Raw genomic sequence first — 27641 nt, 5'->3', positions numbered from 1 at the left:
AGGATTAAACCAGGATTAATCCAGGATTAAACCAGGATTAAACCAGGATTAAACCAGGATTAATCCAGGATTAAATCGAGAATGGCCTGAAGGTGCGCCCGTGTAGACTGTCGGGTGATCAGGCGACTGGGACCGGGGACTGGGACCGGGGACTCGGGGACTCGGACCGGGGACTCGGACCGGGGACTCGGACCGGGGACTCGGACCGGGGACTCGGACCGGGGACTCGGACCGGGGACTCGGTTCAATTCTAATTCTGTTTTAGACCTGTTTTAGACCTGGTTTAGACCTGTTTTAGTCCTGGTTCACTCCGTTTACGACGCAAAGTTTAAGTCACAGAAACATTTATCTCCATTATTGATTTAAACACAAAATCAAAAAATGAAAAAAACTAATCCTTATCCGTTTTTTCATTTTGGTTTTGAAGACAAATATTGAAGAAAACTGTTGTTTTTTCATTTTCTTATTTTTTGGTTTTAAACTAAAAAACGAACAAATGAACGACACACAGATTCTTTTACTCTATTCTAACGTCACCAGTAACCAGTACTGCAGTGAAACAGATCATGTTATGGGTTTTGCATAGGGCCCTATTGGAAAAAAGTTTAAAAAAGAAGTTTGTGAATGTTTGAAAAATGGCCTTGATCCTAAGTTGTTGCATCCCAGTGTTATTGAAAATCAGTGGTCAATGAATACACTGTAAAAAAAAAAATTATCTGAGGTAAAATGACTTAAATTAAAAATATTAAGTTGTATTGACTAGTTTAGATTTATTTTGTTCAAGTTAGAATTTTTTTTTATTTTTCTGACTTATCTGTTAGTGAGGTAAAAAAAAAAAAAAAAGCCAAGTACAGAATTTCAAGAACGAAATGGCTTCATGCAAGTTAAACGTTAAATAAATCTAAACTTGTCAAATCCAATCCGATCAAATATTTTCTAGATATTTTCAGTCAAGTCATTTCAGCTCCAGATAATTATTTTTTTTGCTGCAGTGTATTCATTCTGCAAATAAAAATAAAGTTAAACTCAGTCCAGTTGTACAGTACAGAAGACGGCTGTAAAGTTTTCATCTTTGTCATTTGCAGTTGACGCGAGGAATGCTTAAAAAAGTACCAGCAATGTTTGATTTTGGCTCAAACTCAAGTAAAATATTTTTTAAAAACAAACAAAAATCAAATAAAATAAGTTTAACAAAGATTTTTTTGTGTTTTCTTGAGACACACACACACAAAAATAAAAAAATGTTACCTTGTGAATTTGAGTGAGTGAATATTTCTGAATACTGTCAAACCGAAATGTTGATTTTTTTTTTTTTTGCGTGTGTGTGAAAAGTGTTATTCCTACGGTCAGTTTTGTTAAATTATAGGCTTTTCAAGAAGGCCACGAGTCTAAATTCAGAGCAACACTTTTCATTCAGCTAATTTTAGTATGAAATTAGGCACGCTTTTATTGTAAACTATTCAAAATTAAGTATCTGTGGCGTTGTTATTATCCAAGTAAAAACAAGGGCGCTTCCAACTTATCCATCCGGGCTGAAATTCCAAAAATAATTGAGTAATCGGAAAGTAATAAAATTGAGTTGTAGTTTAAGTCCTACCCACTGTCTGATTCATATTGGGTGCGTAAAAACAAGTACTTAAAAAAGCCTCAACTAGGTCTGATGACAATGCATGTGATTCCAATTTACTTTTATAACATTTTAAATAAATCTTAAAACAAAAAGTTGGTTTGGAGTGAGTTCATGTAATCAAGCATTTTAAAATTTGACATTTCCTGGTGAGCGCGTGAGGACGTTAAACTCCGGAGGCGGCAATTTGCGTTTAAAATGATTCCTAAATAAAAAAAAAAAAAAAGGTAGGCAAATAGTTTCGTTACACATTTTAAGGAGTTGAACGCAAATTGAATCCCATAATAATAAAGACATTATACCCCGCCCCACCCCCCGTTGCTACAGAGAGGGCCACTATCCCTCCCTTTGATCAATCAGTTGTGGAAGAAACCTTCACAAGAGCAGGCACATGAATGGGTTAAATAAATATCATTCCTTGATCAGTTTTAAGTCCCCACTCAACTGGGTGATGAAATACTGCTTTAGTTAACCATTACGTATTTGGAAACTGCAAAAAAAATCTAAATATTGAGTTAAAATGACCTGAATTCGGAATATTCACTTTAATTTGTGTAGTTTTTCAATTTGTTTCAATCCATTTTTCTTGTTTCCAGTCAAATTAGTCAATTTCAGTGCAATTTTCTTAATCCATTTCACAGATTTTTTGTGAATTTTGAAATAAAATGTTTATATTAAGACCGTAATAACCAGAAAGTAAAAAAAAAATAACTTTCTGTTTGTCTTACCTACCCTCTGATTCGTTTTGGGTTGACTACATAAAAATAAAACAAGATTAAAATAAAAATATAATGGGTGAAATGCATTTTAAAAAACAAAATTCAGGACTGAAACAATTCAAAAAAGCTTGACTAACAAACTAAATAGAAATTCGTAAAAACTACTCAAATAAGGATGAATATTTGGAAGTCATAGTCATGTTAACTCAAGTAGATCTTTTTGCAATTTTCTTTGTTGGGGAAAGACGATAACGTGCCTTTGAGATCTAATAGATTAAAAAATAAAAATAATAAATCACATGTTGCGTACTATGATGGCTTGCGTTGCCGGGGACAGACACACGGGGCAGATCGCTTCGGCGCTTCGGCAAATCTGCGCCGCGCAATCGAGACAGAAGAGGTTATGGCCGCACGGCACCAGCGCGGCGATCACCTGGCTCTCCAGACAGTGGACGCACACCTCCGCCCCCCTGCTGCCCCCGGAGGTCAGGGCGGGGGGCGAGGACGACGAGGAGGCAGTGCTGTCGCTGGATGAGGAGAAGGCGGAGCCGCAGGAGGGGAAGCGGTGGGCGTCCAGGGCTCCCGAGGCTGAGAAGGGGCGACGCTGCACCCGCTGGGCCTGAGGGTGCTCCAGGGCTTCGGGGCCGGAGAAGGTGGGGGAGAGGCGAGGGGTGCCAGGCTGACTCATCTGTGCACAAAGATGAAGAACAGAGAGTGAACAGGGAGTTAATTAAAGCATTGCTCGTGTGACTAAAGTTAAACACACAGTTAAAGGTGCATTGTGTAACTTTTGTGGTGGAGGGTCTGTCAAATGCTTTTCTCCATGGAGATGTTAAACCTTTCCTTCTTCACGATGATCAAACCAGACCAATAGGAGTGTGCAAAAATATCAAAATATCGATATATCGTATTATTTAATTTGACGATAGAGTATTGATTTCCTGGGCTGCTGTATTGATATATCACCAAGAGTGTTTTTTGGTATAATCTACACATTTTTTTTGTAAAAGAATGAGAACTTCGCACATCAATTAAGACAGGTGCATTAGAGGAGAGGGAACAGCCCAAGAACATAGTAAAATCCCGCACACCATCTTACTTGCAAATTGTGAGATTTATTAGGACAAACTGTGCAACGTTTCGGCACTAGGCCTTCGTCAGGCAAACCTGTTTTGCCCTAATAAATCTCACAATTTGCAAGTAAGACGGTGTGCGGGATTTTTCCCTTAATTTTTTTGTAAAGGAGCTATAACAGTGTTGCTTGTTTGGAGAAAGTTCACTTGTTTATGTGATACGGTCGACATTTTCACTATTGTGAGTAAAATGGGTGTTTTTCATATGTATTTAGTGGTTTAATAAAGACTTTTAGTATCAGAGCCATGATTTAGCCTTCGTTTTTTTTACTGAACTGTATAAAATTGTTTTGAAATATATTGTATCGAACTGTGTTGAATCTAAAGTGCACTGTATCGAAAAACATATTGTATCATGGCCTATGTATCGAGTTATGTCTTGTATCGGAAATCAGCTGGAAAGTCCCCCTGAACTGTATCCTTAAACCAAGTTTAACAGTACAAAAAAAATTATTTATATATATTGTATATATATAACAAGCCTGAATGTTTTTTGAACAACTTCTGTAGCTTTCTAAGTTTCTTGTGTTCTGCTGCTTACATATTATGTATCATATGTATCATATTGGCAACTTCTTAATGTTACCCAGCCCTACAGACCAAGGTACAGGTCAGATCTGTGGAGGGGTGACTCCGCTCACAGTCAGAATGCCTGTTTTTCTAGGTATTTTTGAGCTATAAAACTGTAATTGAATACTGGAATATTACAGGCAGAGTGATGATACAGCCATTAATTAAATTTCTAACGTGTACATTGTGTTACCATGGTAACTGCTGAACATAATATCAGTAGATATACACGGAGAACATCCCCAGTGTGACGTCACCGCAAAGTATCAGTTGACATAAACACAAACCCTTCCATTCCCACAGTGTAGATTCACTCACTTGGCTTTGGCGAGTATCCAGAGTTTGGAAAGTGGGCGTGTCCATGAAGGGACTCCATATTTGGCCTTGTGCGGGTGAGAACGCCGCCGGAGCTGTGGATATGGTCAACGGGTCGAATCCGGACGAACTTCCGCTCCCGAGGCTTACCAAATCATCGGACCCCACGGGCAGCACGCCTTCTCCAAACCAGAAACTTCCATTACTGTTGTTGTTATTGTTGGAGTTGGCATTGAAAAGGCAGGTTGGGCTCAAGTCTGCCACAGCGCGGTTTCCATTGTAGAAAGAATCGGCTGAACTCGAACCACTCCCCAACGAACTGGAGCTGTCATTTCGGTACGTGGAAGACATCCTTACGCCATTGTTGATATTGCTTTTCATTCGCTGGTTGTTATCGATGCTCAGTGCGAGGATTGACCCAGTATTAGGGGAGGACGTACCAGCCTGGAGCCACCCGCCTTCGCCCAGCCCGAGAGGCGTCAAGGAACCCTCGAAGCTGACATCCGTGCCGTTGAACTGGAAGTCGTTGTTGTCCGCTCCGGGGGTTTCGATCGGGCCACAGGTTCCGGTTCTCATGGCGATGTGGGCTTCGATTTCTTCCCTGGCGCGGTCCACGTTTTCGGGCATTCCGGTGACTTCGAACACTGGCTCTTTGTCGCGACTGGGAGTCACGATGTAAGTGTGGGTTTGCTGCTGGATGCGTTTGATAGTGGCTCCTGGAAGATACAATACAAGGACAATTAAACAAAGTAATCACTCGTTCGTCCAGTAGTGGTTCAACGTAGAGGTTTCAACTAAATGGACGTTGCCGACCCGATAGACCGACATTCCGAATAGTAAGTGTTCATGCTGCTCAAGTGTTCAAAGGTTCCAATTCACTAAATACTGAAAAATTGCCACCCCTCTCTCGGTAACAGACTCTATTCACGCTTACGTCACAAACCAGGAAGATGTTTGGAAACATGCGAGTACAACTTCAGGTGGGCTCTGTTCGCAGTACAAAGTCTGACAAAATGTAAGAAAAATGAGAGAATGTCCCAGTTTTCTTCATTTACATGCCATTGTAGCGTTCTGTTATGTTTGGCTGATCAACAATTATGACCATTTGATAGTTTCCAGGGGTGTAACAGTACAAGTATTTGTACCGAACCGTTTCGGCATGGGACGTTCGGTTCAGTGCAGAGCTGTGCACGAGGGAGTTTGTGCAATTTGTGCGCGTTTACATTCTACCACTACATATGCAGCTACACAAAAGGCTCGGCTCTTTAATATTCACAAGGAAACTCGTCTGTGATTGGAGCACTGTTTCCTGCGGCGCTTTATAGTTAGGGCAGCCGCCTTGACTACGTCTCGCCGAACCAAGTGAATCCTCGCAAAACTATGGTCATTGCGCCCCAGTCCTCACTTTCACCTCTTGCCGCACGGAATCATCATAAAAAAATATGAAGATTGAGTAAAACTTCATACTGGAACTGTTCGTGTTGCGCTTTACTTTTTGAAAAAGTTGTGTTTACCGTTTACAAGAAATTAATTTTTAAAATAATAATATTTCATACATTTGTTGCTTATTTGAGAATATTTTATTTAACTTAATGGTACAACCAAGCAGCACTTTACAAACAGGAAAATAAAATAAATGCAAAACAAATTGTTGGTTTAATAAAAACACAAATAAACAACAAGCAAATGGTTTCATGTTTTGTTCCCAAACTGTACAAAAAATTAACTGAACTGTGACCTCAAAAACCAAGGTACCAACGGTGATTTTTGTTTACTGTTACACCTCTAATAGTTTCCCTCGAGGATCAATAAAGAATCTCTCTGTCTAAGCTGATTCTGGATTCATTTTGCTTAATTTTCCCTTATCACTGGCTTAGATGAAGTTGTATTTTGATTTGAGTCTTGAGTGCTCTTGCAGTTTTCACCTATCCCCCCTCCCTCCAACCACTGAAAATTCAAGCTCCGAGTCACATAACCATTTTTCAACATAAAAAAACTAAACTAAACGTGAATCTGTTGCTTGTAACTAAAGGTGGGGCATGTTAGTTCTGCAATTTTAAACAGGAAGTCAGTGAACCAGTTTTTAGTACTAAGCTGTTTTAAGATCAATATTTTGGTTTATGAATGAACCAAATGTAAACTGATGCCACACAAATTACAGTAAAATCTTAAATACCAAATAAAAAAAATGTAAAAATACCTGGCATTTTCATTGGGGAATGTAGACTATGTAGACTTTTTATAGGCAAACAGAAAAACTAGTGTCAGATCCAGTCCAAATAAGGCCTGTGTCCGTCCTGCCCTCTCCTGACTAACACATGGTTGAGAATTACCACTGTTCAATTTACAAATCAACCCAAGAGTTTCCTGACACCGAGGTGGTAATGTCAACATGAAAGAGGTTAAACGCAGGGAGGGAAACTACAGGACAATGCTCATTTTACAATACGTTTTCAAATGATTTTACAGCATTTTATAGGCAAAGAATAAAGCGTTGTAACTGCATTTCACTTCCCAAACATGACAAGTCATTTTAGAATTCTTGTTCACTGTCGATTACTCACTCACTCACTCCCAGCCCCGCAGCAGACAGATGGAAGTGAGGCTGTCGCTCTCACAGACTGTTAAAGAGCTCGTATTACTCTAGATTCTGATCTGATGTTATAATGTCGTTTCCTCGTCGAAAAACAGATCCGGAGTTGCGTTTTTGTTTCATTCACACACGTTTAAACACACAAACAAAGCATATTTACACATATTTAGTTCTTCTCTCAAGCAGAAAACACAATACAGGAAGTGCTCCACTGTGTTTTTAAACTCAGCTTCACCAGAATGATTTGGATGATTTCAGCGCTGAATCTCTGCAACCTTAATCTCTACTTTCTGCTCCAGGTTTTGCCACTTATTTAGAATTGATTAGGGATGGGCATTCTATAAAATTTTCTTAGAATTAACGATCAATTATCAATTAATACCTATATAAAACCTGGCGGCAGCGCGCAGCGATATGAACGGAGAGAAAATAGTGCAGAGCGATTATGAGGTTGGACTTTGTTGAGGACGATGGTTTTGTGATGCAAGTGTATCACTCTTTTGAACACAGATTGTTTTGAGAAGAAAAACGCTTTATTTTAATGTCCCCAGCCAACTTGCCGGACTACTTTCGTCAGCACCGAAATCGGCCAGGGTCTCGGCTCACCGGACGCTTTTGGGGGTACGTCAGTGTTGATGCACGACATTGCTCACGGGGATGACATACAGATTTATGTCAAAAAACCTGAACTATCCCTTTAACGTTTTTTTTTTTAAATATAAAATTATCATCATTATTATTACTATCTGCACTACTAATCCGCATAAATAAATTCAATTTTACGACATATAAACCGTAACCACTCTAGAGCCACATCAGCCCGTTTGACATTATAATGTGTTTAATGCAGCTTTGCAAAACGAAACTTAAAACCGCATGGCTAATTTGCATAAACGAAGCGAAGAAAAAAAAACACTCTTCTGCGCCAATGTGGTTTAGCTTGTCGAACTAAAGGACACGACTCGGTGGAATATACAAACTACGCAAAGTAACCTACATTCGGTTTGTCGAAAAAAAATGAACGTAATCGACGAAATTCTTAATGATCAGTTATCGTTTAATCGACTAATCATGCCCATCCCTAGAATTTATTATTACCATTTATATTTTTTACTCTTTACTCCTCTGTGTCTCTTATTTATTTTACTTATTTACGGCTATTTTACGATTTTATGGTTCTTGCTTTTTATTTGCTTTTACTGGTTTTATTGTTTTAGAACCGGTATGATGAAATTTTAACAATTTACCCTTTTTTTTTGTCTTCATTTTATGATCTCTGTGCAGCACTTTGGAAACTGTTTTGATTGTAAAATGTGCTACAGAAATAAAGTGGATTTGGATTTGGACTCTTATTATTGTATTGTGTTGTGTGAGCTACTGTGTCCAAATCATTCCCTTGTGGATCAATAAAGTTTGTCTAAGTCTAAGGTAAAAACTGTAACTAAAACTACAATTTCATGACATCAGACTAATAATATACTCAAACAAAACACAACTCCAAGTATGTTTTTGATGAGGTAACAACATTTTAACATGTCTAAAAGCTCACAAAAGTCTATTTACGATAAAGAAAAGAGAGTAAAGAGTCTTTCCCAGGGTTGACAACATAAACTGGTTGGAGAATTATTACTAATATATTCACTAAAAAACATTTGAACTTACCTTTTGGACCAACAACCAGCCCAACAACACGATACGGCACCCGCACCTGCCAAAAGCACAACAATGGTAAAGACGTGGTTCAGTAGAAACACCTTTAAAGAGACTAAATCGGTATAAACCCGTCACAATAAGACATTTTGAAGCAGGATATGTTGCTAGAGAGATAAACATTAATACTGAAACCACTTTAAGCTACTGATACAAAGCAAGATAATGTCAGTAAACCGATTTTAAATAGACAATATCATTATCGTATTACATTAAAATGGTTAAAAATCACGCCACTATTGCAAAGTAAAAGTACCCACGCCCAAAATATATTCTTCCAGCTTTCATATATTGAATGTCGATACTGCCCCGGTGTCTGTCCGCCCCGGTGTCTGTCCGCCCCGGTGTCTGTCCGCCCCGGTGTCTGTCCGCCCCGGTGTCTGTCCGCCCCGGTGTCTGTCCGCCCCGGTGTCTGTCCGCCCCGGTGTCTGTCCGCCCCGGTGTCGCCCCGGTGTCTGTCCCCGGTGTCTGTGCCCGGTGTCTGTAAGCCCCGGTGTCTGTAAGCCCCGGTGTCTGTAAGCCCCGGTGTCTGTAAGCCCCGGTGTCTGTAAGCCCCGGTGTCTGTCCGCCCCGGTGTCTGTCCGCCCCGGTGTCTGTCCGCCCCGGTGTCTGTCCGCCCCGGTCACCCAACAGTCTAGGCGGGCGCACCTCTCGGTCTGTCCCGACACTCCTGGTTCAATCCTGGTTTATTCTTGGTTTAGTTCTGGTTTAGAACTGAGACCAGACCAGGACTAAGACTGCGACTGCAACCAAGACCAGACCAGAATTGAGACCGGTTTAGTCCTAGTTTGGTCCTGGTTCAGTTAGTATGCAGTTATGTAAACGGGAAACGGCCATTATCAAGTTTTACCATCTTGTTGTTGTTTTTTTCCTGAGGTACTTTTGGCAGAGCTGGGACTTGTGTTTTGTTCTTTTTTTTTTTTTTCTTTTTTGTACCATTTCAAGCTCTTCACTGGACTTGCACAACTTGAAATTGCAATAAATAACTGGAAAAATTAGGGTGTTCTAAAACTTTTAACCAGTAATGTGTATTCACACTATTGATTTTTTTCAGATAACAGAAAGTGATGATGTTCTACTTCCTGGTGGAGGGTCAAGAGCCTGATTTTTCTGTTGTTCACACTGTACTAAGTAAGAAGTAAATTCACAAACGTTGAACCTGATCATTTCTATTAGCAGCTAGATCATAAAACTCAATTTCAGTATCAATTTCAGCTCCCTCCATCTGTATTAAATATTATTGATCTATAAAATATTGAGTTGTCATCTGGAACCGAGCAATACGTTTGACATTTCCTGACCTGGATGGTGGTCTGGCCGGGCAGGGCGGGGGTCCCGGGTCCCGTCACCGCCGTCAGGGGTCCAGCTTTGTTCCGCGAGGCTCTGATGAGGGAGAAATGTTCGGCGGCGGACAGAATCTCTCTTTTGGCCATCAGCACGTCCTCCTTCCGCCCGGTGACGACAAACACCGGCTGCTCCCCCCTCACCGGAGTCTTTATGTAGGTATTGGTCTTGGCTCGGAGCGCTTTAATCTTACAACCTGGAGTAAAAGTAAACACAGTTAGGTGGAGGGACGGGCGATATTGACAAAATGAAACCTCATTATTATTATTTTTTTCCATACTATAACGAGGGCGCCATTTGAAAAGAATTCTCCAAACATATAATCCATAAAATCCGTTGGATTTTTGTTGGGGATTGGGTCAAGCAAATCACTATAATAGTTTCTATGACTGACTTAATACTTTGAAAATGTCTTTGTGACGAAGATTACTTGGGCAAACAGAGAAGAGTTCAGTGTTGGGTCACTTTTTGCTTAAGAAACTCAGTGTATTTATTGTTTTTCTATAAATATCCCTACTGCTCTTTAGAGAAATCTTACCTGTTTTAAAGTTTTAATCGGAAATAAGTTTTAAAAGACCTTCTGGGAACTGGTGAACCTTGTTGTATTTGGACCTATTCAAATAAATAAATAATTCTGAAACCATGAAAAATACCAGTTTCAATACTACAGTCATAATTCAACTTCGGTTGTCTAGTTTTCATAGTAATCTTAACATTGATTATCTGAAGACACATTAACAGAAGAGAAAGGTCAACATTTTCACACCTACTTTAACAACAAGTTCTGTCTAAAATGCGATTTAGAAGAATTAAGGCTACAATTTTGGAAGTACAGTAATTTCCTCCACAAACAAAAACCATTCTGTCTTATTCTGAATCAGATCTGCACGAACATGTTCTGAACTGAGACTCTTGTGTTAGTTTGTCAGTTCGTGTTTCAGGCTTTTTTGTCAGTCGTTGTTACCGCGTTTAAAAATGTGAACTCTGAACAGAATTCTACTGTTAAAACAGAAATAACTAATCTAATCATGACGCAAGAGAAAAAAAAAAAGTTAGATTGTTGCTACTGCATCAAAAACTTGAAGTTGTTTTGTTTCTCTTCTCTCTATCTATTATGTCTACCTTTTTAAATTTTAATCTTTATGATTATGCATGTTTTGATTAGTTTTGATTGTGATTTGTATGTATTTCTTTTTCTGTAAAGCACTTTGAATTACTTTGTGTACGAATTGTGCTATACAAATAAACTTGCCTTGCCTTCGTTTCATTCACACATGTTTAAGAAATCATTTATTATTTGTCTGTCTACATCTCCGAAAGCTCAAAATGCTCTGCTCCACGTTTTACCTTTAGTTTAGTTCAGTTCAGAAATTATCCAAATGATTCTAGTGAAGGTGTATATTGTTTAAAAACAGTGGAGCACTTCCTGTATCACCACATGACGTCACAAAATGAAACAGAGTGTCCGTTTGAGAGCAGAACTACGCAGTATTTGTGTGTTAAACAAGTGTGTATGAAACAAAAACACAACTCCAGGTGTGTTTCTGATGAGGAAACAACATTATAACATACATTTTTTAAAAAGCCCAGTATGGACCCTTTAAAATATATGCCCTGTCAACAATGCCACTCAGAAATTACCACACTATAGGACATTTAAAATTGCTCTCAGTTGTGGATGAGAGTCCGGCTTTACCAGACCCATTTCCTGTTGTTGTCAACACTGCAGTCTGTGTGCACCCTCCCCCATCTGCTTCACCAAGACATAAGACTTTCCAGCTCTTCTGCACTCAGCCTATTGTGTATGGTTATTATGCAAAGAGAAAGAATGGGGTTTCATTTAAAAACTGTTAAAATTGTGTATTGGTTCATGTAATTTCATTAAGTCGCATAATCCTTACATCTACACATAGACTATAATATTGTATGGATATGAATAAATAAAAAAAATAAGCTTATATCTTCTCTGACTTTTTGTAGCAGATTTAAAATAAAACGTTAAGTATTTTTTATCCAACCCCAACCAAAACAAACTCACCAAACCCTCCTACTTTCTCATTTTTGATAATTCAACCTTGCGTTAATGTTTTCTATGATTTCTTTTGTTATTTAAGTACTTTCATTTTCAATATCCTGTGTAATCATCTTCTCCTTAAACTGTTTCTATTGAAAGTTGGAAGACGGCATTTCAATTTGTCATTCGGAGGACAATCAAACAGGTTTTGTAAGAAAAAATATACCCACATCAATGATTTAGTCAGAGCTGAGGTGGCAAAATCAGATACATTTTAGTCATGTTCACTGTTATGACTCATAAAAACAAAACACTAATTTGCTGTCTATATAAATATTAATGTAACCACGTGAAAAAAACAGAAAAATTGGTTGAAATGCAAACTTTTCCAGGATGATTTTGTGTTTTGGGTGGTGACCCAGTTATGTGCTAAGCTAACAACTTTTGCTAACAATAAACCATGCATCTATTGTTGGAAAAACGCGAAAAAATGCTATTAAAATGTTATTGTAAAAAGATATGTGCTTCAGTGTGGAATGGTGAAGTTATGAGGTAAACTTTGACCGGTTTAAGCAAGCATTTTTCCAAAATATTTACAGTTTTATCATTTGGGAGAAGTTGCAAGTTTGGGTTGATAATGATTTTTTTTTGTGGATTTATCAGTAAAAATAACTTACCCTGCCTTCCTACAATCTCTGCTACATGCTCGGAGCTCGGGACAGCCACGCATTCGGTGGTGTTTACGCTTTTTCGCCGATTTAGGAGCGAGTTTTCGGCCTCGTAGCTCGGATCTCCGAACACGCCGGACTGGAGCATGGCCACGGTGCTCATCCCGGAGTCTTCCCGCTCGTCCCCGGTGTACAGGAGCACCGTCTCCACCGGGGAAGCGTGCTCCAACCCGGCCTGGAGCTGCTGGTTGTGGTGGTGGTGGTGGTGATGGTGGCGGTGGGCCTGGGCCAGCAGCAGCGACCCACCACCGGGACACTCACCGCCACCGCCGCCGACTCCTCCCGCGTCTTCATCCCCGCTCAGGTCCTCCTCTGACGGCGATCGGTGCAGGCTGGGCAGCGGCTTCAAGTCCAGGACCGTACCGAGCATGCTGAAATGGGAGACCGCGGGGAGGTGGTGGTGGTGGTGCGGGTGGAAGGAGAGGTTTTCATCGGCTTCTTGTTGCTCGGGGGTACCGCTCTCCTCTAGGCCCATACCGGTGAACGCGTGGACTAACGGTGGGGGCACTTCGGACTCGCCCTCCTCCGCCTCCAGCAACGACGTGCTACTCGGCATGGTGCAAAAATCTCACTTTAAATCGTTATAAAGATGGTAATGATGTCTTGGGGGTACAGAAAAAACAAAAAGCGACCAGCGCCTGATGGTTGAATCGTGTGGCTTTTGTTTTGTCTGCTCCGCCGTAAAACCCTCCCTTCACCGGAATCTCGCGAGAGTCTGTATCTGGGTCAATCGCGGAGTTATTATAGAACGGTAGATCTCGCGTTGACTACCGCCATGTGTTGGGACGAATGTGACAACAAAGCCGCCATCTTGGTACAGGAGTAACGCTGATTTAAATGAATGAACTTTTTTTTTGTTTTTATTATTATAATTTTTTTTATAAGTACTTCAAATCCCAGATACAAACAAAAAGGCACCAAAAAACTCAAATCACAGTTGTACAGTTGTGAATAAAAACAAAAACAAAACAAAAAAATACATTCATGGACGAACTATGAGGGCAAATTCTAAAGCGTGTAATCAATGGAACAAAAAGTATACAAAAAACCTGGGTTCCCTTTTTTCAATCGGGTTCAATGAGTCAACAAAAATACTTAGATCATTTCTAAAGTGCGTTATATTTGGTTTTACCTTAAAAAAATCAACATTTGTGAATTTAAAAAATGACCTAAGATTAATAAAGTATTCATTCCAAATTCCTTCCTTTTATCTTCTCTTAATACACCAAATTGAATTCCCCTGGACTGAAGCAGCGAATGAAAATCAAACCAAAATTGTTGTACCAAACTACATGAAAAGAAAAGATGTAGATGTGATGAAGAATTCATTGGTAGGATAAATTTTATTAAAAATTTAGAATTGTATCTCCTTTACTTGAGGGGGAACTGCAAAGGAAAGATATTTAGTTCTAATTATGAATGAATGAACATCAATCGGGGACAAGGAGATATTTTTATTCATTTATTAACTTTTTTTTTGTAAACTTATATTGAGGCAGAGAATGCGTACAAAGAAAGTAAAAAACATAAAATCCTAATTCTTCTGTGATTTTGAGTGTTCTGACAGATTTAATATTAGGATTACTTTTCAGAGTTTGAAGATAATTCTTGATGTCTTGGATAATGATTTTGAATTTGGATTTATGAATATGAAAGTAGGTTTACTAAATATGCAGTTTTATGTTATTTATGATGGAAGTAGGTTATTATGCTTGAGCTGTCCAAATTAATTCTGACGGATGTTTTTTTCCTGGATAAGGGACAAGGCGATATCAGCTTTTTCCACAGACCAAGTAGCATCACCTCCTTCCCCGTACAGTCCTGGTTTAGTCCTGTTTTAGTCCTGGTTCAATCCTGGTTTAGTCCTGAGTTCAGACAGTCTGGGTTCAAAACACAACACTTACCTACAAAAGAAAATCTTTACCGGCTTAGACCATAGAACTCCCCTACCAAGATGGCGGTGATTTTAAAGCATGCTAAGAAGCTGAATGCGAGATCTACTGTTCTATATTTGTGGGTCAATCAGAACAGCTGCACGTAACCTCAATGCATCAAAAAAGTTACATAAAATCTCTCTTTTTTATTTATTTATCTAGCCAAACATATATGATATACATCTGGATACAGACATTGTGCATCATAAATAGATGTTTTATTATGTTGTGAACCGAGTAAAAAAAAAAAGCCACATGGTTTGAGAAAGCATAAAATATGTTTTTGTGTTGCGATAATGGCAGTTTTCTTACATTTTTAGAGCCATTTAAAAGATTTCGTCACATTTTAAACTATATATGGTGTCACAGGTGCTCTTTATTTATATTTGCATTTTATATCGACGGTAAAAAATATGTATTTATAATCGTGAAATGGTCTTTTTTAACAGCTTCATCCAATTTATATGGCATAAAGTTTCCAAATGCCTCTTTCTATGCCTCTGACTAATAATCTTATTATCTGTAAGTATAATAAGTACAGATGCAATTTGTCATGTCATATTGTTGTTTTAGCTTATTGTTAGAGTACGTGGGAAGAAAATTACAGTGTATGGCGAGCATATTCTGTTTTGAATTAAATTAGAGGTCACGTTGGACCGGATCATGTACACACAACACGCAGAAGCCACGCTGGAACCAGGAACCAAATTAAACAGACTGAGCCAGAAGGGGGGGGAAGAAAGAAAGAAATGAAGCAGCGGACCTGTGATTCCAGTAGAAAAGTCCTCATTCAGACTCTGATCATGCTGGGGACATATCATAAACACACAACAAAATGGACTCAAAATAACCCAAATGTTACAACTGTAATTACGAAATACAACAATATTTCCAAACACAAAACACACACAAAAACAGAAACGCGATTAAAACACACAATATCAATAGGAAATAACTATAATGTAACAGTCTGCATTTTATGTTATGCTCTTTATTTTATATTTTATGTGGTAAAGTGTATTTGAATTTTCGTGTGTTGTGTGTCGTATCGTGTTTTTTTGTTTTGTTTTGTTTTTTGTTTTTTTGTGGTTCTGTGCTGTTTGTGTGTTTTCCACGTCCCTGTTTATCCCCTGTCGTGTTGACTTAGAGTAGGTTAAATAAAAAAAAAAAAAAAAAAAAAAATGTTTAGAACCGTAGACGTGGCTCACGTGATTTCGCTCTTCTCACTTCCTGAGTTTTGACCAATCGTAGGGCACGTTCAGAACACGTCGTTTTTTACGCTGGTCACATCCGGGTGAGCTGTTGGAGGTGAGTGTCTAATTCTGACTGAACGGATAAAAACATCACATTTAGACGTATTTACTGCAGTTAGGATTAAAATACGTGGTTTAAACTAAGTATCCTCGTTGTATAAATTATATAAGTGTGTAAATAAACCATCATTAACTTACGTATTTGCTCTTTGAATCATCAAGCAGCTGCTCCGACCCGGTTAGCAGTGAGTTATTAGCAGCCGAGAGCTAATAGCCAATAATCATGTCCGGGTTTTTTGTTTTCTGAATAAAATGATGATTTTATAGACAGTGTTGGGAAGGTTGCTTTTAAAATGTATTCCCCTACAGATTACAGATTACATACCCCAAAATGTAATTTGTAACGTAATTCTTAAGGTGATCGATCTGAATACTTTGACTTGATATTGTCGTGTTTTTTAAAACTACATGAATGCAGCGACCACATCCTGAAGATTCTTGTTTGTTCTCTTTAAATTGGCTGTTGAGCCCAAATCTCCATGAATAAGCAACTGTTTACCGTAAAGTAGTAAAGACTAGGATATCTTAACATAAGATGTTTTGTCCTGGTTTTAGTTCCTAGTTTAGTCCTGGTTTAGTTCTGGTTTTAGTCCTGGTTTAGACCTAGTTTAGTCCTGGTTTAGTTCTGGTTTTAGTCCTGGTTTACACCTAGTTTTAGTTCTGGTTTTAGTCCTGGTTTTAGTCCTGGTTTAGTCCTGGTTTTAGTCCTGGTTTAGACCTAGTTTAGTCCTGGTTTAGTTCCGGTTTAGTCCTGGTTTAGTTCTGGTTTAGTCCTGGTTTTAGTCCTGGTTTAGACCTAGTTTAGTCCTGGTTTTAGTCTTAGTTTAGAGCTGGTTTAGTCCTGGACTGGTTTAGTCCTGGTTTTAGTTCTAGTTTAGAGGTGCACAGGAGACCGGCAATGTCTACACAGTACGGAAGGAGACGTGGGATTTAGCCCAAAATGTGAAAATGTGACAGGAAAATACCACCATGTAAATCATTTATTTCAACAAAGTAACTGTAATCCAATTACCACTCACTGAAACAGTAACTGTAACTGAATACAGTTACTCATAATTTGTACTCTGATTACATAACTCCGGTACTTGTAATCTGTTACTCCCCAACACTGCTTATAGAGTCGGTTTGTGTTGTTGCAGGTCCCGTGTGGTTTTTATCAGGAGCCACTTGAGTGTTTTGTCCATCATGTACGGCTCTCGGCTGCTGCAGGTGCTCTGTGCTCAGCTCCTGTGGGTGTGGGTGATGGGCTCGGAGCTCACTTTTGAGCTGCCGGACAACGCCAAGCAGTGTTTCTACGAAGACATCACCGTCGGGACCAAGTGCACTCTGGAGTTTCAGGTACAGTATAAGCTCAGTTTGTTTTCTCTTTATTGACAGACGTGGACTTGGGCAAACTTTATTGATCCATAAGGGAAATTACATGGATACAGTAGCTCACATATCACAATATACCGGTAATTATGGAGTAAGAAAGCTTTCAGAAATATTTGTGCGCATAAAATAGAAATCTGTGCATATTTGGCTGTAGTTGCGCATAAAATAAATATTTATAAACTCTCCAATGAGTCCAGTCGTACATAAAATATATTGTGTGTATTTTATCCATCAGAATACAAATTTAAAAGTTACGACATCAAGAATTACCATCACGAAATGAAAATTTATGATTATGCTTTCATCAGTACGAATACGAATTCACAGACGGGACTTTACTGTCAAAAATACGTCACTTCACAGGCATTATTTATCGACTGGACTCACTGGAGAGTTTACAGATATTTATTTTATGCGCAACTACAGCCAAATATGCACAGATTTTCCAAGTACGCACGGATTTCTATTCTGTACGCACGAATATTTCTGAAAGCTTTCTTACTCCATAGGTAATATAATCACAAAGAGCAAAAATATAAACGGTAATAATACATTCTAAATAAGTAGCAAAGATATATAGCAAGTGACAGATGTCAATAAGATATAGCTATATAAATGTAACTGTACAAGTCAAAATAAAATAGAAAGATAAGTAATAAACATGAGGTCATTGGAAGGCAGTGCAACAATGATATCAGGGTTCCCAAGGGCATGGAAATCCTGGAAAAGAGTAAATATGTAAAGATTATAGCAAAAGTGGCTAATTTCCATCTTCAGTCCCTCGGCAGGTTGATGTGAAATCATCTACAGGACAAAGGAAAAGTACAGCAACAATCACACAAAAGTACACGACCCCGGCACACTCTCTATACGTACAACACACTCATTATACACGCAATTAATTTCAGACAGTTCATTTTAAGTTCAAAGTCAATAGTTTAAGAGTTAAACCAAGAGTTAAACCAATAACCCCTCAAAATAAAAAAAAAATTAAATTTGTTAAACATGGTGACATATTTGAGCATTGAACAACCACAGTTTTAAAGCTTTAGAAAATGCTGCCAGTGTTGAAAGCTCTTGTATATGAGCAGGCACTGTATTCCATTTTTAGTATCTCTCTCACGCAACTACAGCGTTCTGTTAAGTTACCATTAGGTTATTATGGTTATTTCTGACCGTATGCGCCTTTTGTTTAAATGAGACAACAGTAAAAGCACTGATAATATTTTTAATGTTAAAAAACTATAATACCAAACCATAAGATGAGTGGAAAGGGTTAAGATTTCATATTTAGCCCTAAAAATATGATTAATTCTACTCATGCAGGTGCCGTAAAGTCATGAAAATTCACTTTAGGTCATGAAAAAGCCAGGGAAAAGTTTTTAGATGTTGTCAGTAAAAAAGAGTGAGAACCCTGTGATAAGATGATTGATGAGACATAGGTTTATCCGTTACATGTTACTCTGCCTTCCATATCCACCGTCTACAACTCCCACTGTCTCAGCAGGGCTAGGAACATCATAAAGGACAATACCCACCCCGGCTTCCACCTCTTCAACCTGTTGCCTTCTGGCAGGCGCTTCAGGTCCACACCAGCCAGAACAAAAAGACTTAGGGACAGCTTCTTGAACAAAGCTGTCACCACACCAAAATCAAGTTTGCACTGTTAATTTGCGTGCACTTTGAAGGTGCAGCTCTGCGTCTCATTATACTAGTGTATAATGACAATAAAGGCTTTCTATTCTGTTCTATTCTATTCTACATGAGGGTGAGTTGTTGTACAGTTGTAGTTTGTTTGTTTTTTTAAGCGTACATATAGATTATACAATATAACAAAGATTATAAAATAAAACAAAACAAAACCAGACAAACAACAAAGAACAGTGAACAACAAGAGGATTCCTCATAATATCTTTTTCAGCTCAGTTTTTACACATTTGTGAAGTTGTAGAAATCTATAAATGTAGAAGAAAATATTCTGAGATTTCCCTTGAGTAATTCAATTATTTATTCTAATTGTTTATGTTTCATTATGTCTTTCATTAAGATCAAATGAAATGGAGTTTAGAAAGATTAATCTGCGTGCTAAAACCATCACAAAACGAACCATATTGATCTGGGAGTTCGATAGTTGAACAGCTGCCGACCGCTCCAGTGAGAGCAAGTATTAGATCTGGCTTTAATGATTTTTTAAGAATTATGAACAAAATATCAAATATGCTTTTCCAATATAATGCTATACTAGAACAGTTCCATTATTAGTTCAGTTTTAATTATTCATGCTCTAGCTGATCAATTACAGTAGGGTGACCAGAATTTCAAAATAAAAAACTGCGTCATCCCCAGGTTTTTTAAAAATAAAACTGTGAAACGAATGCGTAATTAAGGAAAATTGTCATGCAGAGACCATTCATGACTAACATGTGAGTCAGTATAGTCACATTTTCTTTGTGGTGTGGTTGTTTTTTAGACAGATTTTTTTGTATTTTACCAAAACAAATTACAATTGATGCCTCTCTTTACTTTTGGCAGGTATCAAACTGATCAAAAACAAACGTCTGGTTACCCTAAATTACAGAAATAGTTAAATTGTTGATCGAGAATTCTGTTCTGGATAATATGAATGCTTTTTCTTCCCCTGAACACTGGCTGGCTTTTAAATCATGAAGGACAACATATTTCTTACAAGTTAATAGTGCATAAAAATTAGCTTGAAATAATAAATAGCTTTTAACAATAATTTCATATATTTTTTTTATAATTTGGGCAGTTTAAGTCTGTATAATTGAGGCATTGTTCATTGTAAACCACAATATTGATCTAAAGTCGCTCAAGAATAGAAACAGTTTCATTGACTTCCTGTTTAAATCTGCAGAACTGCAAAGCAAGCGCTGGGTTTAAAGTAGGGAATTGGCTGTGTGACATTTTTGAGCCTTGTATGCATGACCTGGAATCTGCATTTTTAAAATAACTACGAGTAAATACCGAGCAGGGGATGGAGGTGGGGTAGGTGAAAATGGAGGCTTGATTGCAGGACAAAGCGAGATTACTGAAACATGCATGAATCAATCTCAAAACAACTTTCAGTGAGTTTAGGATGAAAATGTGCCTTAATGTTTTGACTTGATCCTGCTCCTTGTCAAATAGTTGCAGTTCATTTCCATTGTAATATCTTGTTGTTTGCATTACTACCGTATTTTCCGGGCTGTTAGACGTGCTCTTAAGCCTCTAACCACATCAAAAAACGACCACGCGTCCCGCAATCCAGAGCACCCTATACACGAATCCACTCGGGTGTCCCAGCACGACTTCAGTAAACTACAAAGCCACACCTCCCGCAGCGCACACAAACACACACGGAGCAGACAGCGACCGCACAGCGAAATACACCCGCAGACACACTCATCTTTCCACGCCGACGAGGAACGGAACAGAGGAATGAACCGAAAAATTGAGTCCAATGTGCCACTTCTAGACACAACTTAACAACTGAGTCACTGCGAACACGCCGACAATCCAGCGGTCCCAGACAGCACCCTCCCTACATGCCACAACTGAGCAAAGCCCAGAGTCACCGTGAACGACACAAACAAAGTCCCGTTGACCCATCCAACTGTTGTGTTTCGTTTAAAGGTGTGGTTTATTTGTGAAGAAAGTTCGAAAATACACCATTTAGTGACAGTGCGTCTTATAATCCAGAGCGCCTAATAGCCTGTAAAATAATGTATATAGTTGATGTTTCTGTAATTTCCATGTTATTCTGAGTTTTAAATAATGATTTTTTTTTTAGGTTGTGACTGGTGGACATTACGATGTGGACTGTCGCTTGGAGGACCCTGATGGCACCACTCTTTATAAAGAGATGAAGAAACAATACGACAGCTTCACGTTCACAGCAGCGAAGAACGGCACCTACAAGTTCTGCTTCAGCAACGAGTTTTCCACCTTCACCCACAAAACCGTTTACTTTGACTTCCAGGTCGGCGATGACCCTCCTCTGTTTCCCAATGAGAACAGAGTCACTGCTCTTACTCAGGTGAGAGACTCATTATGGGGATTTAACTTCTGTGAATGCAGGTTATTTATTAGCTTGTATCTCACTGTGTGACTAAACTCTGTAAATCCAAATCCACTTTATTTATATAGCACATTTTACAAACAAAGCCGTTTCCAAAGTGTTGCACAGAGATCATAAAACGAAGACAACAAAAAGGTAAATTGCTAAAATTTGGTCATACCAGTATATGAAAACTTGTCAAATCAAGTAAAAGCAAGACCATAAAATCATAAAATCATAAAATAGCAGTAAATAAGTGAAATAAATAAAAGACACAGAGGACCACACAACTCACACGGTGTTAAAAGCCAGAGAATAAAAGTGGGTCTTAAGACGAGATTTAAAACTCTCCACTGTGGGCGATGTTTGGACGTGGGAGGGCAGAGCTTTCCAGAGCTTAGGGCCGACCACAGAGAAGACCCTGTCCCCCCTAGTTTTAAGTCTCGCCTCAGGCCCCACGAGCTGGAGCTGTTCCTTGGACCTCAGAGCGCACGCAGAGGAGTAAATCTGGATGAGGTCTGACACGTACTGTGAGGCCAATCCATTCAAAGCTTTGAAAACAAACAACAACATCTTAAAATCAGCTCTAAAATAAACTGAAAGCGAGTGCAAAGACGGTAAAATCAGGGTAATGTGCTCACATGAAGTGCCGCATTTAAAATATATGAGAATTTACATTGTGTTTATTTTTATCATTCTCAAAACTTATTTGCCAAATGCATGCTAGTTTATTCATTTTATATTGATAATAATAATGCGTTCAGAGTCGCTTTACAATTTGGTGCATTATTTATTCACTCCACTCTCTGTGATGCTATGGTACTATTGTAGCCACAGCTGCCCTGGGGCAGACTAGCAGAAGTGAGGCTGACCACCACCAACACTCTCACACCACGTTCGTACTTGACAGAATGGGTGGTCTTGCCCAAGGACAGGTTTTTGCTACTGGCGCCCAAAGTGGCACCTGATATCCATCCAAGAACTAACCAAGCCTAATCCGGTTTAGCTTCAGAGATCTGACGAGATCAGGCTTTGGCAAGGAGCTCCTGGCCACAACAAAACACTAAGCACTTTGTTTACTGACAATAGCAAAACAGTGTTAACTGATTAAAAAAAAAATAATAATAAAGTAATGCATTAAAAGGCTCTTTCAACTACTTTGGACAGCACAGTCTTCTCACTACTATATAAAATAGAGTTGGAAATCTTAGTGTTTTTAATGAAAAAATTATTTTGTCTGGAAATATTCACCCTGTGCTATTGACCCTCACTTCCTCTGTGGTTGGCATTTCCTGTGAAGCATGTGTGTCATTTCAATAGAGAACTACTGCTCAAATCAGATATAAAGTAACACTCAATATTTCTCTATGACTTGAAAACTGCTTTGTAGTCTGTGTAAGTCTTAATTGCTGCAGAGATTGGCACAGTTCATTTCCACACCTATTAGAGAGTAATGACCTGCTCACTGGATTGTACCTTAACGCCTCTTTCCCTCGCACCTCGTTCACAGATGGAGTCGGCCTGCGTGTCCATTCATGAGGCTTCAAAGTCAGTCATTGATTATCAGACACATTTCCGTCTCCGTGAGGCTCAGGGCCGCAGTCGCGCCGAGGACCTTAACACTCGCGTGGCGTTTTGGTCGATCGGAGAAGCCATCATCCTCCTGGTCGTCAGCATCAGCCAAGTCGTCCTACTGCGGAGCTTTTTCTCCGACAAGAAAACCACCACCACGCGCGTCGGGTCGTAACAGACTGACTCTAACACACTGGTACATAGTTTGTTTATTTGCGTCAGGACTTATGTGTGAGTTAAAGGTGCATTATGTAACTTTTTGGTTGGGGCTCCGTCACCTGTTTTGTGTCGATGGATATGTTGCTGCTCTGTCTGGAATGTTCCACAGTATGACTTTAAACAGCTCTACTTTACATTTATTCAATTACAGGTGTTTTTTATAGCTCAAAGAAAGGTTAGAAAGGTTTGATGTCATACTGTGAAACATTCCAGACAAAGAAAAGTAAAGACGGACCCTCCACCGGAAAAATTACTAAATGTACCTTTAACTGTGGGCGGTGATCAGATCATATTTTTGCAAAGTGCTGAAATATCCCCTGTAAATGTCTTGGTTAAGGTTCAAGTACAGCACAAAAATTGGTGGGACTGTAAATATAACAATTATGAAGAGTATTCACCTTGTTTTTGACAATTACACTGCAATTCTCTGTTCCTCTTTGCAGCTTTTTGACTGTTTTCTTAAAGGTACACTATGTAACTCTTTACTGGGGTGGCCACCAATCCCTTGTCTCCATGGAGATGCTACTGCTTAGCCCGGAATGTTCCACAGTACGGCATAAAACATATCCATCTCCATGAAGACAAGGCCAAATTACAGGTTTCTGGTAAGATGGGATGCATGTTTTTCAGTATATTTCAAAACATCTATAATGCAGTGGATGTGACATGGATATGTTTAATGCTATACTGTGGAACATTCAAGGCAAAGCAATAGCCAGGGTTCCCACGGCCATGGAAATCCTGGAAAAGCCATGGAATTTTAGTATCTCTTTCACGCAACTACAGCGTTCTGTCAAGTTCTCATTCAGCTATTATGATTATTTCAGAACATTTGCGCCTTTTTGTTTAAAAGAGACGACAATAAATGCACTGACAGGATTTTGAATGTTAAAAAACTATAATAACAAACCATAAAGTGAGTGAAAAGGATTAACATTTATGTCATCTTATGTAGGGTGCTGTAAAATCATGGAAAATTCACTTTGGGTCCTGAAAAAATCATCAGCTTTGAAATTTTGTCAGTGAAAAAGAGTGAGAACTGATGGCATCTTCACTGAGATAAAGATGCAGATGTCGGACCTGCCACCTGAAAAGTAGAAAGTTACGTAGTGCATCTTTTAATACAGATGAAATGTTGATATCTTGTAAACTCTACATTTCCTACCCGTTAGTGTGTGCGTGTGTGTTTGTGCTGCTGGATGAAAATGGCTGATCTGACCTTGATTTGGCTCATATCAATGTGTTTGTTTTGGCGTCCCTGTCTGTCTGAGTTCCATCTTAACCCACTGCAGTAACGCTGTTCTTAAACCAGCTCATTACAGACAAGTCAGTCGCAAAAAAAAAAGTTCAACCCCGGCTTAAACTTAGACGTGTAATTGTTTAGTTTTTACTGCCAGAGAAGATTGTTGCTGTGTTTATAGTAGAGCAGTTCTCGAACATTTTACACCAAAAGAATATCAGACCACCGTGAAAATTGATTGAGATCTGTACGAGTTCTTATATGGGACTCAGCCATGATTTAAAGGCGCACTATGTAACTTTTCTGGCAGGGCTGTCCTTGACTCGCTTGTCTCATGAGGTGTTATTGTTTTTTTTGCCTGGAATGATCTGTGTTATTATTAAACTTTTATGTCTTGGATTTCTTCAGTAACAGGTATTTTCATGACTAAAAATACCTTGACAAACAACCCTTACCGTGAGCAGGCATGTCTCTCCACAGATCTGACTTATAACTTGGTTGTCAGCTCTTTAATCACCACGGAGATGGGTGGAATACTGTGGGAAAGGGAAAGCCATTATTGTTAAAAAAAAAAAAAAAAAAAAAAAAAAGCAGGTGACAGGTCCTGGCAGGAAAAGTTACATAAGAATTTCCAAAAAAAAAATAAGGACAGAAACCTGGATATATTTGTCTTTAAATCAAACTAAAACTAGAAATGTAGAGAAGTTTGAGAACCACTGTTGACAATAGCGTTTATATTAGTTTTTGCCCCGTGAATATCATTTTATTATGTCAAAACTACTGTCATTCATTCAGTTTAGAAAGCAAAAAAAGAAATGACAAAACCAAGGGCAGCTGCCTCAAATTCCCCTTGGTTACGCAAATTAAAAATATAAGCATTAAGCAGTCTTTTAATCAGTCTAACTTGCAGAATTACATAATTAGTTGGCTCCGAGTTGTTACCAAAATGGAAGGTTAACGATTCATTTTTCTATGTCAAAACGTCTGTTCTATTTATAAAACTGTATTTGAGTAAAAGAGAGCAACAAGAAAATCAAGTAAACTCTTTATTCTTCAATATAAGTCCACCATCTCCCTATTATTTATGTGTTGTGTTGGTTTTATACTATACAGTTATATATTTTTGGGGTTACCGGATTGTCAATTTTTTTATTTATTTAGTTTGTAATAAAACAGAGTGGCCCAATGTGACCAAAAATCATCATCATTATTAGTGATTAATTAAGCAGTTGTTGGGATCTGTCCATTTCTTCTTTTCGGGTTGGGTTTTGCTTATTTGTTTTCACCCTTTCTTTTGTAAATTTACGATCGCAAACACCAAACAAGTTCTGATGTGGAACCAAAATAAAACGTGCCCCATGATGTTGACTTTGTTTTGAGTCATTAATAATTATAAACTCCATATTTCTCAGAAGGAAATACAATATGGTCTGTGTCAATGCAATGAAAATATGTTGTAGTACTGGACTTTGCAGATAGGGGGAGACATACTCAAGACAATGACAAAGACTTCATTTGCAGCATAATTATAAACATGTTTTCTATTTTGGGAAGGTCATTTTTTTTTTGTATACCGTGTCCTTGTAATTATAATGAAAAAAAGAAATGTTTACATTCTACGAGTTTCTAATATCTATTGCAATTTGCGTACTTAGACTTGGACAACATTATTGATCCACAAGGGAATTTATTTGGACACAGTAGCTCACAAAAATACAATAACAGAGTAAAAATTGTAATTTAAAGCCATTACAAAAATATTCAAAGTTGAAAAATGGTTGTTTTATAGATTCTTTTATTTCATCTCGATAATAGTAATGCATCATAAAAATATGTAAATATAGTTAGAATATGTAATTAAATTATTTTACTAACAGGACACATAATATATCGGTAATGTAAAATATAATAGATTCTTCAAGGTTTCTTCTAGACGGGTGCTTTTTTAGACCTTATTATAAAAGATTTCAAAAAGATTTTTAAAAATCTAGAGGAAACTATCAGACAACTGTTATTTGAATATTATTAGTAATGATTCCACTTAACTGTTTTAAATTACCATCTTTGCATGACTAATTATGGAAATTCCACTGAATATGTGATTAAATAAACTTGTGAAGTAATTTTATTATGTCTTTCTCTTCAAACTTTTGTCCAGTTGACATATTTGAATTTTCTTTTCTTTCTTTTTCTAAAATTATAATTACAAGAAAACTGTATGCACTGACCTACACAAAATTGCAAGTATACGTTTACATGTGGATTTTTGTAAATTACTTTGTGCACATAAAGCAGATGTCACAGAAAGAATAAAACAATTAGCAGTATTGCAATATGACCATTCCCCTCCCCCAAACCCTCCTCCCATTACCCTCCCCCATTGTCTCCAGAGAAAAGAAAAATAAAAAAAAAAATAAATAATAATAAAAATAGCAATAATAATACAGTAATACAGATAACGTAAGAGGTAAATAAAATTAATAAATATAGGAAAAAGGGAAATTTAAATAAAGAGTAAATAAATAAATACAAGGAAAAAAATGAATCTTATAATATATATATACACACATGTATCCATACATACATACATACACACATACTGTACAAAATAACACCTGCATACTGTACATGCCCTACATATATAAACATATATACCCCATCATATATATAAATATATACGTATCACATCATCCATGTACATATATATATATTAGGGTGACCAGACGTCCCCATTGACCCAGGACAGTCCCAGTTTTGAGCCCTGTGTTCCCTGTCCCAGCAGATTTATCCAAAACCATTGATTTGTCCTAATTTTATACAACAAATGTCCCAAGTTTTGACCACTTTGATCCCTACCAGCAGTAAAGAGAGACATGAATTGTAATTTGTTTATGTTAGAGGTGTCCAAACATTTTTCATCAAGGGCCACATATCTAAACACAGACCAAGCAGAGGGCTGATCGAGGGCTGAATAACTGAAATATGTGCATGTTTAACACGTTAGAATGAGCCATCAGTCTTTATTCACGCTAAGATCCTCAAAACCACACACTAAATATTCAATATCAGCATTGTCAAAGTAGATTTTCAAAAAACCTGCAGTAAAAAGTTAATTTTTAATCATCTGGAAACCCGAGAGCCAAGGAAAATTTGTCTGAGGGCCGCATTAGGCCCACGGC

At 38.2% G+C, this 27641-nt stretch overlaps 2 protein-coding genes across 2 annotated transcripts; one reads left to right on the top strand and one right to left on the bottom strand.

Annotated features, from left to right (window-relative positions):
* Positions 1-257: 257 nt before the first annotated feature.
* Positions 258-13438, bottom strand: LOC110156388 (RNA-binding protein MEX3B-like). The gene is made up of 5 exons (XM_020920593.2): positions 12703-13438; positions 9969-10207; positions 8620-8665; positions 4368-5080; positions 258-3034 (listed from the first exon to the last, which is right to left on the bottom strand). The coding sequence occupies exons 1-5, from the start codon at positions 13307-13309 to the stop codon at positions 2642-2644; spliced, it is 1998 nt and encodes a 665-aa protein (XP_020776252.2). The 5' UTR covers positions 13310-13438; the 3' UTR covers positions 258-2641.
* A 2489-nt stretch (positions 13439-15927) lies between these two features.
* On the top strand, positions 15928-25824 carry tmed7 (transmembrane p24 trafficking protein 7). The gene is made up of 4 exons (XM_020920592.2): positions 15928-15995; positions 17140-17338; positions 21165-21410; positions 22942-25824. The coding sequence occupies exons 2-4, from the start codon at positions 17186-17188 to the stop codon at positions 23176-23178; spliced, it is 636 nt and encodes a 211-aa protein (XP_020776251.1). The 5' UTR covers positions 15928-15995; positions 17140-17185; the 3' UTR covers positions 23179-25824.
* Positions 25825-27641: the final 1817 nt, after the last annotated feature.

Source organism: Boleophthalmus pectinirostris, unplaced genomic scaffold (genome assembly GCF_026225935.1).
Source record: "Boleophthalmus pectinirostris isolate CB_2022bp ecotype Guang Dong unplaced genomic scaffold, ASM2622593v1 HiC_scaffold_4, whole genome shotgun sequence".
In the NCBI taxonomy this organism is placed as follows: Eukaryota; Metazoa; Chordata; class Actinopteri; order Gobiiformes; family Gobiidae; genus Boleophthalmus; species Boleophthalmus pectinirostris.
The sequence above is the reverse complement of the archived record's forward strand: the minus strand, read 5'-3'. Positions and strand labels throughout refer to the sequence as shown.